At 46.1% G+C, this 20,555-nt stretch overlaps 1 protein-coding gene across 2 annotated transcripts in view; it reads left to right on the top strand.

The window, feature by feature from the left end:
• Positions 1-20,555, top strand: part of SFMBT2 (Scm like with four mbt domains 2) — a 166,391-nt gene that overhangs the window by 114,316 nt on the left and 31,520 nt on the right. For both annotated transcript variants that reach the window (XM_059725755.1, XM_059725756.1), the window contains 4 exons: positions 6,481-6,594; positions 8,555-8,597; positions 9,728-9,798; positions 13,031-13,170. In XM_059725755.1, coding sequence (XP_059581738.1) covers positions 6,481-6,594; positions 8,555-8,597; positions 9,728-9,798; positions 13,031-13,170 — 368 coding nt within the window. The remainder of the gene's footprint in view (positions 1-6,480; positions 6,595-8,554; positions 8,598-9,727; positions 9,799-13,030; positions 13,171-20,555) is intronic.

The raw sequence follows: 20,555 nt of genomic DNA, 5'->3' as shown, positions 1-20,555 counted from the left end.
TGCAGAAGGCATTGGTTTGATCTTCACCCTTACGCAGTCATTTGCAAGTTGTAAATAGAAGCCGTGGGGCTGGATTACAAAATAACTGCATTTGTTCTATTTTATGAAGTGGGATGTTAATCGGCATTGGGGAACTGCACCTGGATATCCAGAAAGTTGCAAAAGAAAGGAAAATAAATAGATTTTTTAAACTGCATTATTGCATTAGGGTCCAAATTTGCAGTGCTGTTGTGCCAGATGTGTGAACAGAGCTGTGTTCCTTTTGGCTGCAGCTTAATAAAGCCAATTATCTCAAAGTGCTTGTGAAATAAAAGTGCATCCTCTCTGCCCTGCCTTGCACTGCAGCTGAGGATACAGCCACATCTGGGATAGTGTGTGGCAGTTGTTTGTGCCTCCCACTGAAGTCGTTGGGAACTGGATGAGTGCATCTAAGGCCCCTGACAGATGTTAGATTTAAGACATGATTAACTGGTTAACTGCATGTGAAGTAGTGACCTAGCCACATGTTCGTTCAATGAATGGTGTGATAAAATGAGGAATAAGCCACAGCGTAGTACACCAACTATGTGTAATAACTTTGTGGTTGATTCCTATTACGTCTTTAATTGAACGTTTGGCCAGTGGTCACAGCCTCTGGACCACTTTGTGACCCCTTCAAGCCTCCTAGGTGCTCCAGAGGCTGGAAATGCTTTTCAGCCTTGTGCTCCTATGGCTGGGAGCCCCAGTCATCTGATGGAGAGCACAGGGAGCCAAGTTTGCCTGCAAGCCAAGCTTAATTCAGGGCTCCCCCTCACAAGTAATCAGCAGTGCTCAGTCACCAGGGGTCTTGGTTTTCTATGATGTAAAAAAATCCTGAGTTTTCGGTAAAAAAAAAAACAAAGTAACCCCAAATCCACATTTTCCCATGATTTAAATGAAACACCACTAATATATATAGATAGAGATACAGAGATATCTCTATAGAGATTTTTATCTATCTATCTATCTATCTATCTATCTATCTATCTATCTATCTATCTATCTATCTATCTATCTATCTATCTATCTATCTATCTATCTATCTATCTATCTATCTATCTAAAGGTGTATATCCCCAAATCCACATTTTTCCATGATTAAAATGAAACATCACTATCTATCTATCTATCTATCTATCTATCTATCTATCTATCTATCTATCTATCTATCTATCGAGAGAGATCTATATAGATCTCTATACCTATATAGTGGTGTTTCATTTTAATCATAGAAAATTGTGGATTTGGGCTTACTTTTTTCAACTGAAAATTGGGGAAGGGATAAGGAGCAGCCTGGCAGGGTGGGAAGGGATGAAGATTAGAGCAGCATTCAAGGGGATTGCAGGGCTACATTTGTGGCATGCCTACCAAAAAGGCTGGTCACCGCTGACCTGCGCCCTTTTCCTGGCAGCTGACAAAGACAAGGGGAAAAGCCCTGGGGCATTCAGTTTGGAGAAAGAGCATTCGCCCTTTCTTTAAATTCTCGTCTGGGTCAGGTGACAGGCAGGTAGCCTTTAACACTTTCTTATCTATTTCCACCGGCAGAGCAGATTACCCATTCCTCGGTTTCACGTGGCATTGATCGTCCTAAACTGAGAAGTCTTTCAGTGTATCCTGGTGAGATATGCACTCAAGAAAACGTCTCTTCCTTTAATGCCTTAAAGTCCATAAAAACTTTGAGACGTAAACCAAAGTACCTTGGCTGCACTAACAACTCACCGTTAAAAGATAATGAAGGCAGATGTTCTGTGGCATTTTAGCTCCAGAAAGTGGCATTGTTGCATTGTGCTCTAGTCAAGGATCTGTCAGTGCCTCTGTTATAAATCCCATTTTTGGAGTTTTATAACTCAGTTGCCATTGAAAGAGCAATTCCTTCCAAACGGAAACTTGGCATTCAGCTAGAAGCAAAATCGTCAGCGCTTATTCCATCTTTATTGCCAATTCCCTGGCTTGCGATAAACGCTGAATAGCTGGTGAGATCTGATTGAATCCAGCTCAGGATGGCATTGCTGGAAAGTGAGAGACCAGTTCAGTGGGCCAGTGGGATTCAAGTGTCTGTATCAGAGGCTTGTCCAAGCTCTCCCACTGATTTGATGTGGGACCCTAAGCTAGTCCCTTCCTGACTGTTTCCGCTTTCTGTCCTGTAAGTTAGAGCTCGGGGATTGTTTCTCAGTACAGCTTTGGTGGTTTAGAGCAGTGATTTCTCAACCAGGGTGCTGGGTTACATTTAGGATGCTGCAAGATCCACTGAAGGGTGTCCCAAGGTATGGGGACATAAGCTAGGTGTGAGGAAATGGGGTGCTGCTCAATTCACACAGATTATGGAGGGTGTCTTGAGTCTAAAAAGGTTGTGATCCGCTGTTCTAAAGTATTTTAATTTGGTCACCTCTTAACTCGTATTATTTTACAATGCGAGGCTGCTCGCACCACAGACATTTGTAGTTACAAACTCAGTGCAAGCATGTACAGTACCTAGCACAATGGGGTCCTTACATTAGCATGGCTTCATATAAAAGCAAGAAAACCCCAGGGGATGCTAGCAAAACAGGAGCATTAAAGTCTGTGCACTGTCCTAAATAACAATTTAGGAAAGTGAGTGTAGCTTACCAGCTACACTTAGTCATTCAAGACTTTTTTTCACTGAATTAGATCCCTGGCTGAAATCAGTACGTTTACAAGTATCCAAACTTTGACTGTGCTCTGTGGCCCTGATCTGAAGCTTCATATCATTATAGTCAGTGGAGCTGCATAGATTTATCCCAGCTGCAGGTCTGGCCTTTATCATTTCTATTGTGGCAATGTCCAGAGCAAGCCCTGTTGTGTTTGGTGTCATGCAGGAATGATAGAGTAAGGTCTACACCATAGAAGAGCTTAAACTTAATACAAAACTACAGTCTTTATGCATGCTACATAGGTTGCCATCGGACAAAGGGATTGCCATGCTAGATCAGACCCAAAGTCCATCTAAATATCTTCCTTTTCTTTCATTTGATCGCTGTGCACTCTCCAAAGTGGGGATGGGGTCATTATTCTGCAGGGTAGCAAACGGACATGGATCCAGCCACGGTTGCACAGGAAACCAATGGTGGAGTCAGGACTAGAATCCAGGTCTCTTGTTTTCTTGAATATGGGACTGTGTTCATGTTATATATTGAGTCTTGGGATTGATTGGGTTTGTTTTAAGGAAAAAAAAAAAAAAAGGGACTGAAAATACGCAATTGATGATGATAAAAAGAAGATGACTTTGCAGCTGGTGAGATCAGTGGTAAAACTCATTGACTTGTATGGGAACAGAGGCAGGTCAAGGCCGAGCATTTTGGTTACTCCTTCCTGTCATGAAAAAAATGTAATTTGGGGCATGCGGGACACCAGTCTCTCTCTGCCTTTTCCGAAGTTGTTATTTATATTCGGATAGCAGCTCCCATCCCGACTGGGGCTCTGTGGTGCCAGACACTGTGGTCCCTCCTTTCATCATGGCCTTCCTAGCTGCTGTTCCAGTTCTGTAGCTTGACAGCAAAGAGGGCGACTGTAAAACTGGACGCAGTAGTTAAGCAGCATCGAGTCAGACGTGAGGGAACATTGCTTAATAAATCACGCTTTGTACAGTAGCAAAACTCTCTAAACTCCATGGTGAGCATTTAATGAGCAAGCAGTATGGTTCACTCAAAGCAGAGGAGGAAAAAGACCCAGGGTTGATAGGAGGCTATGTGTCTCGTATCTCTTTTGGCTCCCTTTTGGAGTTATTACTCATGATCTGCACTGTTAATTTTTACTAGCTCATTTTCAGTTTAAAACCTGGATCTTTCTGGTTTGAATTTATATAAGCAATAAGGTATATGCTCGACATGGCAAGGAAGGCTACAACCAGAAAGTGGTGCAGTAAAATAAAAAATCATGCTGATAAATTTTCAGGGAAAAATTGTGTTAACATGTCCCAGAAAAAAAGAAAAGGAAAGAAAAGAAAATGCTGCTGAAATTGCACAGCCAAGTCGTACGTGGAACTGAAACTGGAAATTTTCCTTTTATTCTTCTTGTCTTCTGCTTTTATTTTTCATCTCCCAAGTCTCAGCAGCGGTATGGTGGGCTGTAAAGATGGTGGTGGTAAAATACACGAATCAAACCACCCGAAATCACAAACAGACCATTTCCAATGATATGGTCCAAGTGAAGTGAGGCAGGAAGGCGCAGGGAGCAAATGGCAGCGCTGTTGGCTGCTCAGGTAAAAAGCCGAGCTGTATGAAGCACGGTTAGAGGTATATGCCTTTGTGGTAGCGCGAGGGGAGAAACATTGCAGCACCTCTTTGCCATTTGGGGTGGCCGAAGCTGTAAACTTTTAAGATCAAACTTCAGTGTGGCATCTGTTAATGTTTGTAAGCAGAAAAGACCTCTGATCTACTCATTGGACCAGAATAACATCATAGAGCAATTGTAATGATGAAACTGAGAGATGTCCTGCCTCTACTCAGACTTCAGGCATTGATCCTGCGTGGAGTTGATTTCTTGAATCTTGCTATGGGTTTAGGGCTCAAGCTAAGGTCCATTAACTTGACTCATCTCCTGAGTTGGATTAGGTCGTAGGAATTGGGATAGATGTCATATATGATGAGATAAGATCCTATAAACGTTAAAACAGGCCCTGGACCAGCTACTGGTAAACGGCTATCAGGAGAGGAAGGATTTTCAGTGGACATATTGTAGCCCAGGACAGGAAATACCTGCCTATATTCCCCCATTTGACCATGGGCAAGTTGTGCCAGGTATCCTGTGCCTCAATTTCCCACCTGTAAAATTGGGAACGGACATCCTGGGGACTTTTAGGAGGTTGTGAGGTGCTCTCATAGGGGCTTCAGGAGCATCTAGGCAACACTGATTTATTTTCTTTGCCCAGATATATGAGTCTCTAGATGTTTTCCTGCCCGTTTTGCATCTCTGTATGCGTTAGACAATGTGTTTCCAGATTCACAGGCTTTGCTTTTGAAGGCACCGACTCCTTCAAGCACCGTGACTCAGCCTGGACTATGCTGCTGTTACCAAGTTCGCATTATGCTGCTGGCCCGCAATGAACATTCATTCCTGGAAAGGTCCCTGTAGCTGGCGAGCTCTAGGCACTGTTGAGTAGCACTGCACGAAGCAGGAGACAGAGATGCTGTTGTGGTCCCAAAGACTATCAGCATCCTCTGTTGTGGGGTACACAGTCACAGGAGGCAGAAGCAAGTGGGAACTGAACGCCTTGGTCAAGCTCCATGGCATAGGTAGAGTAATTTAGCAGCATCCTGACTGAGGGCACAGACTCTATCCCAGAAGCCACTAAAGTCCAGGGCAATCTTCCCATTAACTTCCCTCGGTTTGGGATCAGACCCCTAAAGAGGGGTTTTCAATCCCAACAGGAGGTCTTATGAAAGAGCTTCGTATGGAGAGCTTATCTCGTTTTATAGCTGTATACACGAGATGGTAGAGCTGAATCAGAAGTTATGGTCCAGGAGCAGAAATGGCTGGGTGAAGTTTATAGCTCATGGTAGGTATGCATGAGATCCAGCCAGATCACCCTGTCTGTCTGCTTATGTATGTCATACCTCACACCATGGTCTCCCTGTCTGCCTGTCTGTTCCACACTGCAACCCTTCACAACATTACCTCTCATCTAAGGTCAGTAGCACTGGAGAAGTCCCTAGCGGGTCCATGGAGTCTGTCACAGTGGGCATGTCCCACAAGGGGTTAAGTTGTGGCCCCCAGCCACCCACGTGGCTGCCACTCTACCTATCACTCCAGCTGCAGCAGCAGCTCAGGGCTCCAGACTCCCCTTCTTCCCTCCAGATTCCTCTTCTTGCCCTGCCCCAGGGCAATGCACAGGGCAGCCCATGGTGCTGGGGGAGCTTGAGGCCTGGGCACCCATGTGGTGTAGCGCGGTGGGGGAGCCCATGGTTGGGAACCCAGTGTGGGAGCCGGTGCAGCAGGGGTCCACCTGCCCATACGGTGTGTGGTCTGGGGGCCCCATAGCTCATGCTGGTGGGACCTGGGGGGGCTCATGTGTCACACCGATATGTCCTGTGCTGTCCCCACTGGTATAATTTGTGCAGGGTAGAGCCCCCATCCACTTTGAGGCCGAACAGCCCTGCTTTAAGTCAATAAATCTAAGAATGAAGGGACTTATGTCAGGCCCCCCTGTTGTGTGAGTGTGGGGAATAGTTCACATCCTTGCTGGCTTTTCTTGGCTTACCTGTATGCCCTTAACATTCAGTTAATGCTGACTTTCTCTGGAATCGCATTGCACTTTAAATGCACCGGCCTTATCATTTCTCTCCGTATGAAATTGAAGATGAAATGATGCCTGATCTCTTTTTGGAGCAGCGGATTTATTTTTACGCGTTCCATCATTTCTTCCCTTCGCTTGGTAATGAATGTTCAAGCTGCTCTGAGCTCAGTCGTCCTGTGCTTAAATTGCATTATAAATTTGTGTTTATAGGTTTACAGATGCCCTCTCCGGAGTATATAGTTGATGTAGAGTCTATGGACATTTTCCCAGTTGGCTGGTGTGAAGCAAATGCTTATAACCTAATACCACCCCACAAAGCAGTTCGTAAGTACATGAAACCACAAGCCTGTCTCATCTATTTAATCTCCTGCTCCTGCCTACTAGTCTACCTAGCTAGACTCTACAACCTTGATATCGAGTGGCTAGTAACAGTGCATCAGTCAGTCCCTTTAAGAATGTATTTGCTTCCCTGGGTAAGAAATACACATGTGAGTCAGGATTGCAGGATCTGGCCTTGGGTGTTTCCAACCTGGCCATAGCAGAATCTATTTTTATGCTTTCTCACCCATCGAGACCTTAAAATCGCTTATAAGCTGTTTAGAATACATGGCAGACATAATGTCTGAGACAAGAATTGGGTGACGCAGAGAAGTGATGATGGATGGGATGTTCCTAAGTATCTGAGTTAGGAGCACAGTTCCTATTGACGTCCAAAGGGATTTGTGCCCCTAATTCATTTAAGCCCTTTGGAAAGTCCTACCCGTAGACTTTCCTGCTCCTGGGCAGGATTGAGGCTCATGGGGGACCGCATGGAAAGTTTGTCCTGCTCGTGCCCATAACCTTCTCATTTGGTAAATGAAGCAGCAAACTATGATCTCTGGCTCTGAGAGCCTAACGCCACTTCTCAGTACTGAGGCTGTATGGCTGCCTGTACATGAATGCGGAGGCTGCTCCGACATGCTGTAATTACAGTGCAGTAATTACCGTGCTCCAGCCAGCCTCTGTGTCTCGTGTGTCAGCATCCCCGCACTTCAAAACGGCGGCAGGGGCGCTTGAACTCAAGTTTGTTGAACGAGCTTTATCTAAAGTGCCCCTGCCACTGTTTTGAAATGTGGGGATGCTGATGCACAATTTGTTGTGGCGCTTTAATTAGAGTGGCTCTTGGAGCTGCTCTAATTAAAGTGCCGCCCCCCCCAACCCTGCACCCCTGGGGCACGTGTAAAAGTGCTCTGTGTTTTCACTCCATTCTGTGCATCTGGTGTGACAGGCACAGCTCTCTTGAACTCGATCGCATCTCTACCATTCCCATTGTAGTTGACCTAAGGTGTAGAGGGGTGGAGGGAGAAGGGCAAGGGGTGTGCAACACCAGGGAAGAGAGGTAGCCAGGAATGAGATAGCTGTCACTATCTCATAGCAAAATCTTCTCATTTGTGTCTCAGCAGCAGAGTGGGGTGGGACCAGGAAGCAGTTCCCTAGAGTACTTCCACACAATGCCATAATGAAGACAGACATGCTAGGTGGGAGCTATGGGAGACGGGTAGGAAAAAAGGGTTAAGACAGGCATCGCAGTGGGGAGGAGGGGAAGATAGAGAGAGATATGACCAGGTGCCAGTATGGACAGGGTCTTTCCCCCTCCCTGGATGTCTTGTGGACGTGGTCACAAGCTATAGGCTGAGATCCAACGATCATGTCTTATCAAGCTGCAAGTCAGGCAGATCTCAACTCACAAGCTGAAAAATTACCATTGCGCTGCTTTTATATTAATTAACATTTGAAAGGCAAATTTAAAAATGTGTCAGCCCTTTTGAAGAGTTAAACATGCTCGCATTGAACATCAGGCAGCCAGACCTAATTTGGGAGAATACTGCTATGGCAACATTGCGCAGTCTTTATATCTCAATTTATAGATAGGGACAAATTAGGCTGGGAGTAATCACGCTTGTGAAATGTACTCTTACTCAGATGTGTCCTTGCACAGGAAAAATATTTGTGTTTTATTTTAGTGTATTTTTGTAAAAATACAGATCCCATAAACATAGACTTAGCATCGCCGTGGACAGATTAAATGTACTATCGCATCTTTAATACAATTTTAAATGGCGTAGTGGCTTGCTTAAAAATATAAAAGAAAAAATGGTGGCGGTAATGAAATAGCATTTCATTGTGTTAAATGTTATTTTATACCCATTGCGTTTATAAGACAGATCATATCTTACTGGTTTGATACGCTGGGAGGGCTGAATACAAAAAAAACCAAATTTGCTGTTGCTCTCCTGTTTTGCAGTGCGAAAGAAGAGAAAGATTGCAGTTGTGCAGCCAGAAAAGCAGTAAGTTTGTTTTTAAAAAATGCCTTTGCTATAGAGATGAAGAAGATTTTGCATGGGGAATAATAAATGAGATTATTTGAGCCATCAGCTGTAGGTGAATCAGTGGGGAGGGACCCACTGTTATAGAAATACAGGAAGCAGTGTTGTGTACAGGCCGTTACAAAATGTTACCCTGTGTCACGTCTGACCTGTAACTTGACTTTGTGAATTCGGTGGCAATTCTGGCATCTCTAGTCACAAAGACCCCTGCCATCCACGGGGCCCTGGGTGAGACCAGTGGGACTGGTCAGGGGTCTTTGAGCTCATGTTTCAGGCTTTCAGCAGACATAGTTGGTTGCTTGCTGCAATAATTGGTGTTTCGTCCACGGTGTAAGGTCGTTATAGCCTTAGAGGCTGGATATTCCAGGTTCCCATTTGGCAGCATAATTTTGCAACAACTTTTTTACAAGCTTTGAAAAAGGTGGGCCCTTGACCATAAGACAACACAGTCATTTTAGTTGGAAATAGGGTTGTGTTATAGGCCATTTGCACATGCCACAAAATTGGCCTTTAAAGCTGCTTAATGCCCTTTTGCACCGCTTTAATGGTGCAGCTGTGTGCATGCGTTGGCAGCGCAACACGCTTTAATGGTGGGATGTTTGCATGCATCAGCAGCGTAATGCATGTTAAATGACTTTGGGATGCAGCAAAATAAAACATCTCCAAGGTGCTTTAGATTGCCATGGAGGAAAGCACCAGGCCCCGTGTATCTCAGGGCTGTGCAGGTATCCCTCCCCCCCCAGCAGCTCGGGGACCACTCGGCCGCCGGCAGCTTGCCTTCCCCTCCCCGCCACTGGAGAGGGAGGTAAGGGTCGGGCCCAACCGTTGTGTACACACCATGGGTGTTTACTTTGCCCTAAAAAGAATCAATGTTTTTAAAGACCCTCCGCTTCAATTTAGGGAAAATTAAACCAAAGTAAACTCCCGTGGCGTGTACAAGTGCCCAAAGTGACTGTGTTCGAGTCCCCATCTAGCTGCCCTGTTATCAAATCTTTGTTGGGTATGGCACCAAACCCAAACGGCTCAGACCCCGATCCACGATCTATCATGTAGGCTTGTGAGATTAAGCGTATTGTATTGTCATTAAACAGGTTGCCTTCCACAGTGCCTGTTGAGAAAATACCTCATGACCTTTGCCCGGTTCCTCAGCCAGACACAACAGGTAGGTCTGCGCAGCAGCCAGGAAGGATCTCCGCTACTTCAAGCTTCCTCGGGTTGTAGAGATGGGGAAACACTGATGGCAAAACATGCATGTATCTATACAGAGGGAGACTCTTCCCAGGCCGGATTCTCAGCTGCTCTAAGTCAGTGCGATTCCACTGATGTCAGTAGAGCAATGCTGATTTACATCAGCTGCTGATCTGGACTGGTGAGCATGTTATCTCTCTCTTCAGATATCTAGCTCTGCCTCAGGGTTTTAGAAGTACAAGAGTCCAGTCCTACTCCCATTAGTGTTGGGCCACATTAAGCCCCAGAGGAAACAGATAGAGCTTTTCTTATCGGCATCAATGGCACCACACCGTTCACACCAGAGCTTGATGTATCCTAGTACCTCTACTCAATGCTCTCTGTGTGGCATTTCAACTCTTCTTAACCAAAGCAAGTTCTGCTTTGTCCTTTCATAATGGTCGGATATTTCTGTAGCTGATATTCGGAGAGTTCGTTACAAAGAAACCTGTTGTGAAACCCTTTTGTGTGAAAGAAGCATCTTCAAGCTCTCTTCTGGCTGGGTATCTTAAACATACGGGCTGAAGTGAGTTTATCATCTTTTCTTTCTATACTGTGCGTGAAGAGGTGATAATGTTTCGGACTAACCCTCCCACTATTCCTGTGAGATCTTTGCAGTAGCTAGTTCAATCGTTTAACTCCCATTTTACTGATAGGGACACTGAGGCAGGTTCTGTAGGCCATGAAGCCAAGTCTTCATTTAAAATCAGAAGATCCTGGCTTTGTGGACAGTGCCCTGACAACCTGTTCCCTCAGTGGAGGACTTGAGGAAGATGACAGCGAGGGTAAAAGGGCCAGAAAAAAGCTAAAAAATCAGAGATTTGACTTGGTGAGATGAGCTCTGATTAAAATATCGAATGTGACAAAAGGCCGACCGGTCGTCTGGCCAAGTCCAGGTGGATGATGTCCTTCTCACCCAAAGCTGTGGAACAATTACAGTGTACCTACTCTGGGCTCCTTGGTATCGTTCAAGTCTGCAGTTCACCCACCCAGTGAGAGAGCACCCCCATTCAGACCTTGCAGCCCTTCCGGATATATCCTGACACAAAACTAAATGGGAAAATGGGTTGGGTCCTACATGAGCATTTTGCCAGCTGGTGTGCAAGGTCCCTGGAAAACTTGCTGAGGAAGGATCGTCCAGGGATTAGTGCATCAGCTTGGGATCCTGGAGACGTGACTTCAGTTTGCTGTACTTCACACGTCTTCTGTGATGTGGGCCAAGTCATTTGGCTTAGATCCCTAAGGGGGATTGAGGTGATGCAGCCACTGACTTTAACATGCCCTGCTTCCTAGTGGGGTTCACATCTCTGCTACAGCTCTCAATATAGTGGAGGTGGCTCTCCCCGGGAAGAAGAGCCAGGTACCTAATGGGATTCACAGAAGTCAGCGAGCTAGCTAGGAGGAAACATGGAGGGCAGGGGTCTGGCTTAAGTCCCACCTCTTTACCCCCTCGCCTCTTGGTTAGGGTTGTTACTCGAGGTGAGTTCAAGTCCTGTCAAAGCAGAAGACTTGAACCGACTCACCCAGGTGAGTACTTTACTTCCAGACCGTGGGGCCTGTGGGGTGAAACTCCCTCCATCTTCCTTGTTGAGACTTTTCCACTTTGCATGGAATAAATAAATAGTCTTTAGACTTGAGAGAGAGAATGGGTTTATAGTTCAGGGATTAGGACCTTTACCTGGGAGTTGGAAAAGCTGGTATCCATTCCTGTCTCCATTAAACATTAACATAACTTTACATAACGTGGAGCCACTTCAGTAGGAAAAACAGAGAGAGAGTTTCCTGCCCACCCCAACGTACTGTCTTACCTATGGTTAGGCTTTTCAACCCCTCCAACATCCCATATGAACACCCAAATGCTAGGTTGTTGGGTACAATGGACTGCCTTCTCCTCTTGGCTTCCTTCAGTGTGGCACCCACCAGACCTGGCCCCATAGTTGAGGTGGGAGAGGCAACACGTGTAGTGAATCCCTGGGTTTGGTTGTGAGCTGGGCACCTCACTGCTCAGTGCCTCAGGACTGGGGCAATTGGGTGCATGCAGGAAGTTGTGCACCTGGATGACTACACATCAACAAAGCTAACCACGCTTTATCGTGCGTTAGCAGGTGCATGAGGAACAGGTCCAGGGAGGTGATACTTCCCCTCTATGTGGCACTGGTCAGACCGCAGTTGGAGTACTGCGTCCGGTTTTGGGCGCTGCACTTCAAGAGGGATGTGGACAACCTTGTGAGGGTCCAGAGGAGGCCACTGAAAGCAAGGCCCTGTGAGAAGAGACTGAGGGACCTAGATCTTTTCAGCCTTTGCAAGAGAAGGCTGAGAGGTGATCTTGTGGCTGACTATAAATTCGTCAGGGGAGGGCAGCAGGGAATAGGAGATGCTCTGTTTACTAGGGCACCCTCTGGAGTAACTAGGAACAATGGCCACAAATTGACAGAGAGCAGATTTAGGTTGGACATCGGGAAAAACTTCTTTACGGTGACGGTTGCCAGAATCTGGAATGGACTCCCGAGGGAGGGGATGCTTGCCCCTACCCTGCGGGTCTTCAAGAGGAGACTGGACAAGCATCTGGCTGGGTCATCTGACCCCAGCGCTCTTTCCTGCCCAGGGCAGGGGGTTGGACTCAATGACCTACTGAGGTCCCTTCCAACCCTAGCATCTATGAATCTAGAGGCGGGATTTTTGGTCAGGAGGGAGTGACTTTAGGTGCCTACTAGGGTAGGCTGGGCCAAGGTTGGAGTTTTACAGGTCTAAATGCCACTGGAAATTTAGTGCCAGTCTCTTCCTGCCATGGTTCCTCACGTGGAGAACATGGACAGGACTGTTGTCCTACCTCTCAGGAGTGTTTTGCAGACTAATAAGCATGAGGCACTCGGATACTCTGGTTACATGATCCATGTAAGAGCCATGCACAACAGTGTTTGATTCCCTTAGATAGTCACCTCTAGTAGGACACTCAAATATATTGATTTCCATTTAGCAGTCTCATGGTTTACCCTGTTTAAACCCCGAGTGCTCACCTGGGGGCTGATCCTATTAGCAAGGGCTTGAATTCCCTTCCTCTCAGAAGATTTTGGGTGGGGGGTGGGTTGCCACCATCTAGCAGGAAGAAGTAGCACTTTCGGTTTTCTTATGTGAAAACACTTGGCAATGTTTCTGTCTCCTTGCAGGTACCATCAATGGAAGATACTGCTGCCCCCAGCTCTTCATCAACCACCGCTGCTTCTCAGGTCCTTATTTAAACAAGGGGAGAATAGCAGAGCTACCTCAATCTGTCGGGCCTGGCAAATGCGTGCTAGTTCTGAAAGAGGTATGACTCCCGGTGTACACATGGACACGGATGCGCACGTAATGCTGCGTAAACACAAACGGGGGGAGATTAGGGCCAGAATTGGGGAAGCTGGTCCCTCAAATTGCATTCAGGATTGGGACAGTTACACTGTTCTGCACCTGTCACTGTGTCCATGAGACAAAGCTAAGGCTGGGGAGGGGGTGTTGACTGGACTGCACAGAGGCTCCTACTGATACTTAGGCAATCAAGACTCATAGTGGAGATGATATCTTTTATTAAACCAACACGAATTTTGCAAAAAAAAATTCTTTAATTGCAAGCTTTCGGGCACAAACACCCTTCATCAGGCATTGGAGAAAAGATTTCTGGCTAGGGAGGATCTTGGTTTTCCACTTAAATTCAAGGCAATCACTGCGTTTGGAGCAGGAAAGGAATTTTTCTCTTGGTTGGATCGGCACAGATTGGGGGACGGGGGAGTTACCATTGTTACCTTCCTCTGTAACATGGGGCATGGTCCTTTCTTCTAGATCCTCTATATTAACCAACTACTTCCCTGTCATTGCAATGGCAAGGCATTGGCAGTTACTGTCACCCCGGTTTTTAACTATGGTACATTATGCGGCGGTGCTGGCACTTTGAGTGCTGCACTTTGTAGTTGTGGGTAACTGTTGGCAGTGGTGATTTTGGGGACCCTTAGGTAAACGATTGCTTGTGAATGCAGGGGTCTAGATTTGATGGTCCAAGAGATCCCGTCTAGTCCTATGTACTAGTCCTAATGAGAAGAGCTGAGCTGGACAAACAATATTTCCAACCCTCCCTTAGAGCTTGGAAGGAAGGTGGGAAGTCTTTAGTTTGGTGTTTCTCAACCGTGTTAGACTTGAGGCAGACTTCGGTAGGCTTGAGGCACCTCTTGGAAATGCCAGCCCTTAGCTTTCACTTGTTTTTTAACTACAGAAAAATATTAGAGCGATTCTCTTGTTGCAAACATCTCAGAAATAGCACAACAGGTTGGAAAGCTTTTAACGCTCTGGATTTCTATTTGAAATCTGAGGTTATCTTGTGAAGCATATTTGCACACCTAACCTTGCGTGGCACCCTGCGGCACTCTTGAAAGGATCTTAAGGCACCCCAGGGTGTCATGGCACCCAGGTTGAGAGTCACTGTTTTAGTTGCTGAGAGCCAAGCAGTGGAGTTCAGCATTGTGGATGGAGTAGTTACTGTTTCCTGAGTTGGGACCCTATAGGGTTGTGGCCAGGGGACACTGTTTTACCAGTATAAATTCCACGTTGGTTTTGCGAACTGTGGGGACAGGAGGTTGAAGTTGTCTGCGGGCATTGGTTTTATTTGAGCAACAGAAATCTTGGGTTTTTCTGATGGGCCTCACATGTTGACATGCAACCCTCCAAAGCTAAGTCAAGCCGTGTGGTTGAAGGCCGGGTTAGGTACAATAAATTTGGCTCTAAGATTGAGCCCTCGGTTTTCAGATGCTGGTGACGGAGTGAATCGCAGGGGATGTTCTACAGAGCTGTACCGCTCACTAACGCTGCACCAGGGCAGGCTAATTGTACCATCACACATACCATGATTGATTAATAAGGTGCAAGTCTGCAAGGTTTTGAGTCTATAGGCCTTACAGCTAGAGGACCCTGAATGTCATTGTAACCTAGTTTTCTGAAGTGTCCTGGGGTGTTGCTGTCACAAATTTTAGGTGCCTACTCAGAGTGGGCCTGATCTTCAGCAAGTGCTGAGCTTTGTTGTATGTAATGCCGTAGCGCCTAGGAGCCCCAGTCATGGACGATTGTGCTAGATGCTGTACAGATAGAAGAGAGAAAGTCCTTTTTCCCAAGAGCTGAGGCGAGGGGCAACAGGTGGAGCCAGACAGATGAGAGGGTGCTAGAAAAAAATGATAACCCCGTGGTATGAGGAGTAACCTCAGAGCTTTGGGCTTTAACTCAGTTCAACTTGCTTTGGAAAATCAGCTGGGCACCTCACATCTTGAAATGAAAGCTGCTGGTGAGCAGGTTGGCGTTGCTCACTACAAGTCATTCTGTTTGACCACCAGCATCACCACTGTCACATCTGGATTCAGCCTCAACTGATTTACCCATATCTAATTCCCACTTGCAGCCAGATACTGGACATGGACTGAGACTGCCGGGTTTGGGTGAGATGAGAAGGAGAGAGAAAAATGTATTAACCAAGCAGCGCTACAAAAGGGCACAAAGATCAAGCTGCTTTTTTCCCAGGTGGGGCAGCTTAATCTGAAACAGGGGAATCAAAGAGTCCATAGCATAATGCAAGATAAAGTGCCTGCAAAGCCAGAGGTGACAGCTACCAAATTGTAAGCTGGAGCTCGTTGCTTGCTTGCTACTAATATTTTCACCCAGGGAAAGGGGTAGAAAGAAAAGAGCTACTTCAGTGTTGTAAGCAGGAGATGGAGATGAGCTTCCCCAAGCAAGAATTCATGCAGGTATTTCTTCCTTCTCCACCCATGGAATATTTTGATTTTAGAAATGCAGAGGATACAAAGCCTAGGCCAGACCATCAACTGGCATCAAGCAATGTAACTCCACAGAGCTACACTGATTTCCACCCACTGAGGATCTAGCCCCTTGTGGAAACCACATAATGAGCCTCTGAAAGTCTTCACACAGGACCTGATTTCCCAGGGCTCTGCTTCAGCTACAGCCGGTTACAACTGGGGGAAGATGTGCCAAATTAAACCAAAGTGGGATCCAGATTGTTCCTATCTTGGTGGTTCACAAGCCACTTCATTCACATCTTGTTCAAATTAATTAACACTTAATTTGCAGCAGTGTGTTGAATTACGAATGAGCTGCTTAGCTGTTTGCTCAGAGGGAACATCTCCTACAGGCATTTGCTGCAGCTCTGTATATCCCCAGATAGTTCACAAACCCACATCTTTGCAGGGGAGGTAGGAACTTTGCAAAGCCCCCAGTCTCTACCGTAGTTGTGCATTGCACCTGGAGGTGCACGTGACTTTTTCAGGGGGGAAGGCAACAGTGAGTCCAGCCCAGAGTGTCTTCATGGAAGATGTATAGCCATCCAGTAACACTGGTGCACAAAACTCACTTCCCGCTATGAAGTATCTAGATGGTTACTTTTCCAGCTACAGATCTGAATGCCACACAGACCAGACCGACTCGGGCGCTACGGTGGGAGGGTCGCTTGCTAGTCTGTATGAAAAGCATGTGACAACTGTTGCCCAGTTTTGAGAGGCCGCCTTGCTCACATCACATAGATTGTCCTCATAGTGGAAGTACCCAGAGGTAGTCAAAGGAGATAGATTCAAATAAAAAATGTGGTCAAATGAGTGAGGTCCAAGACTGACTTTCCACACAGAATATAGAAGAGGCCAGACAGAGGCAACCACAGTACAATTGAGGGCAAGTGTATCCTTGCATTTGTGCCTCCGTGTTTGTCTTAGCTCTTTGATTATAGGTTTATCCGTAGTCTAGCTACTCTCTCGGCTGCCTTTGGAAAAATAACTAGTGATAATATTTGTAGTTTTATTTTCTTATAGACTCTCAGAAAAATAACCACCGCTATTGGCTAAGAAATGGATTGAGGAAAAACTGTCCATAATGTCAAGCCACTTTACTGTAAGGAGCACCTTTCACCCTCTGATGATTTGCAGTTGCATTGCAAGGTTAAGATAAGCAGTGGGAGGGGAATGAGGGAAGGACAGATAAGAAAGAAGGTGGATTTGAAGTAAGATATGGAGTCAGGAAGGGGGGAAGGTTGTTCTTGATAAAGGAATGCTGCAGAGAAGACAAGTATCCAAGTTGTAGCTGTATTGGTCTAGAGGAAAAGGCAATCGGGACTCGTAGTAGAGATATCTTTTCTTAGACCAACAAAGTTTTTGCAAAAAAAAAATCTTTAATTGCAAGCTTCCGAAAGCTTGCAGTTAAAGAATTTTTTTTACAACAATCTTGTTGGTCAAAGAAAAGATATCATCTCTATTACGAGTCTGGATTGCAGAGAAGACATTGCTCTCACCAGGGTGGTAATAGCATTGAGTAGACAAGGAGAAGTGAGGCGGGAACTGTGGAAGACCTAGAATCCTACAAGCTGAATGCTGACTAAGTCCTGATAAAAAGCTCACTGACATCGGGAGAAGTTTCCCCTTTCGTTTCAGTGGGCTTTGGATCACATCCGTATGCCAGCATGAATCTAGTACAACTTCCTGGAGCCACGGGTGTCAGGTGAGAATCATGAACTGGACCTGGGTCGCATCATGTATAGCAGGAGGGAAGACCAAGCCTGAGAGCTGCAGATGGGCATCTGTCAAGGGTTAATTGTTAAAACCGCCTAGTGCTGCATTAAGGATCAAGTCCAATTACCATTAGAGTTAAGAGAATTCCACGTGATGGGAGTGAGACAGGCTGAATGGTAGTGATTTGTGTGTTTGCATTGCTTGCACCATTTAGGAGTGCCAGTCTGTAGCTCTGCTAGGGGCTGTGCACGCCTAGAACAAAGAGACAGCGCCTGTTCCAAAGCGCTTTGTGCCCTGTAAGAAGTGCTCTGCCATGAACTTGGCAGAGAGTCACCCAGATCCCCATTGACATGACGTTCTTTGAGCCTCGCATCCTAGTTCATAGAGTGAAGAGACAGGGCGAAAGAAAACCCTTCTATAGCTCTAGTCCTAATTCATTCAGACACAGGAGCCTCGACTGTGTTAGAAGAAAACCGCGGCTCTTTTCAGAGTCCATCATCCACAACGAGCCAGATAAGGAGGTACGGCCAGCTTCTTAAGTGATGTGAATCACAGAATTCATTGTAGTCAGTAATGCTGTTCCTGCTTATGGTAGCTGAGGATGTGGCCAGGGGGATGTATTGCAATTATACATATATAAAATTTGCAGACAGTTGTAAATTATGCCTCAGTGTTTCGTGTTTGGAAGGTATAAATTATACATAGGATTTACTTCGGCAATACACAGCTAAAAAATATCAGTGGCACAAACCGAGCCAACTCAGTGGTAACCTTGGGCCAGCCTTTGTTCCAACCACGTTGCTTTCCAGCCATAAATCATTGCTTTTGGAGACGCTGTAGTTAAAACGTAAACCTATTTGGCCTCCATCCAGTTTCTCATGGGGCAGGAATCCACGCGACAAAGCCATCGCCGTGGTTGGCACTAATAGCACAGAGGCCAAAGAATGAATGAGCATGAAGGGCGATTTCCTTCCTGTCTTGGAAGCTGGTCTTTTCAGTTCAGAGTGGAGGCATTTTGGCTGGGCAGTGCAGAGAGAGCAGCTTTCCTGCCATTAAAATGAAGGGAGAAAAGAAATTTCTTGTTAGCCTTAGGCATCCAGTGGTCCTGTAGCATCATTCACTGGCAGACAGCATTGAAAAACCCCAGCATAAAGGGGTTAACAGGGTTGCCCTTGGAAAAGGGCTTGAGATGCATTTTCCATTGCACAAGGGAGAGATTTACTCACTGCTGTGAGGTTGTGCTTATTAAAATATCTCATCCCACAGTAACAATTTCCAGCCCAGGACCTGTTCCTGCTTTGCAAAGGCTCCCTTTGATAGGGGTGGTAAACTGAGGCCCAGATTAGTTGAATAAAACACCCAACTTTATTACCTGCAACCCAGTGGCAGAGATGGAAGTAGAAGTGTTCATGACCCCCATTTCTAACTCCTAGACCATTCAGCTGGGCAGTGGAGATGTATGTCACAAAAAGCCCTCTTTCAATAAGAAAGCTGCCACAAAGTCAGCTTGCATGTGAATTTAAAGCACGGCAGCCATGCTGCACGTGCTTGCTCCTTTTGTGGACACGCTTGTTCTGCATCCAGGTGTACCTGTTTGGGACTAAGCTGAACAGCACAAAGCATCCCTAGTGTGGATTAAGAGCGTGAATCTGCCTCCACACCAGGAGCCAGTGCAAAACAGGCGCTCTGGGCTGTTTCACGCTGTAGCTAAGCATTGCTGTAAGCATTTAAACCTACACTCCCAGCACTGAAGAATATAGCAGCAGAGCAGCACCCTTGCTTCTCTCTTGGGCATTGCAGACTTGTCTTTTCATTGCCAGGCGAAGCCAATGAGGCAATATTTATACCAGCTAAATAAAACTGGGAGTTGATATACAGTCAAGTCTGGCTGGCGATTAAACTGGAAAGCGTTCCATGCTGAACAACAGTGGTGTTCAGAAATGAATTGCTACTCACTGATTTTTCAGAGAGGAGGAAAAAGCACCCAAACAACCACTCTTTTGCTTAGTTATTTTGGCTGTTGAATAAAGGAGGTTGATGGAAAGGCTTGGCCTTCAGGTAGCCCCTGCTCGGGGCTGCGCGTCATGGTTTGCTGCTCTTCCCATTCCCCCGCCAGGCCGCTCTGCTCTGCTGGGCTCAGTCTTTTGGTGAAATGAATGGAAATCCCGGTCTTGAGCTCACTGGCACTCAGCGCTTCAGAGAGCAGCGTCTTGGTCGGTCGTAACCTCATTGCCAGCACAGAAATTAAGGGGGGCAGGACTGAGCGGGGCACTAAGGGGATCAGCCCAAGGCTAAAAATGAAAGGAGAGATGTTATGACAGCTTCACCGTCATCCACCCCTCTCATCTCTGTGGCTGGACAAGTGGTGAACGCTGACACCTGCCAAATTGTGTTGGTTACCACGTCCAGCCCGCTTGACTGCGTCATCCGAGTATTGCATCCTATGTGCTGTGAAGATTTAGATCGGGATCTCTTGGCGGTTCAGTGCCTAACATATGGAGGCTTGTACCCTTGGTTCAGATCCCCAGGAGCAACTGCGAGAGCAATTATGAATAACCCTTGAAAAGCTTTGCATCAAACTTACAGCTATACCCTGGCACCCATGCAAAACCTTGTGTGTCCGTCCTTCCCTGGTGGAATTGGGACTCTGTGTCTTGTTCTGCCCTTGGAGGATGGTGAATCAAGGGGATGTCTAAAGTGTTTTGCCTAATATAGACTCCAGTCCTAGACTCCTCCAGAGGAGGTATGTCTGAGGCCAGTAGAGAGAATTCAGCCAGCCCAGCAATGCAGCCACCTCTGGGGTGGAATTCAGCAGCCATTAATAGTTGTGTCTCCTACCTTGTGCTTTTTTAAAATAAAAGAAAAGGTTAGAACGTCCTAGCAAAGTTTCAGAGATGAAATGAATTTTAACACACCGGAAAGGATCATTCAGAGAACCTGGTCTCTCTTTTTTTTGCACAACACGTGCCAAAACCTTCTCCCGCTGATTTTTATCACTGCTTTAACTCTTTGTTGTTGCAGTATAATATCTCTTTTAAAAAAGGTGTCCAATCTTGTTTCAAAGATGCCCGGTGATGTGGAGTCTACCATGTCCCTTGGAAGTCTGTTCTGAGGGTGATTTACCGTTGCTGTGAAAAGTGAGTGTTACTGGCTTGTTTCTTCTGTT

Source organism: Alligator mississippiensis, chromosome 4, assembly GCF_030867095.1.
Source record: "Alligator mississippiensis isolate rAllMis1 chromosome 4, rAllMis1, whole genome shotgun sequence".
NCBI classification, from domain to species: domain Eukaryota; kingdom Metazoa; phylum Chordata; order Crocodylia; family Alligatoridae; genus Alligator; species Alligator mississippiensis.
The sequence above is the reverse complement of the archived record's forward strand: the minus strand, read 5'-3'. Positions and strand labels throughout refer to the sequence as shown.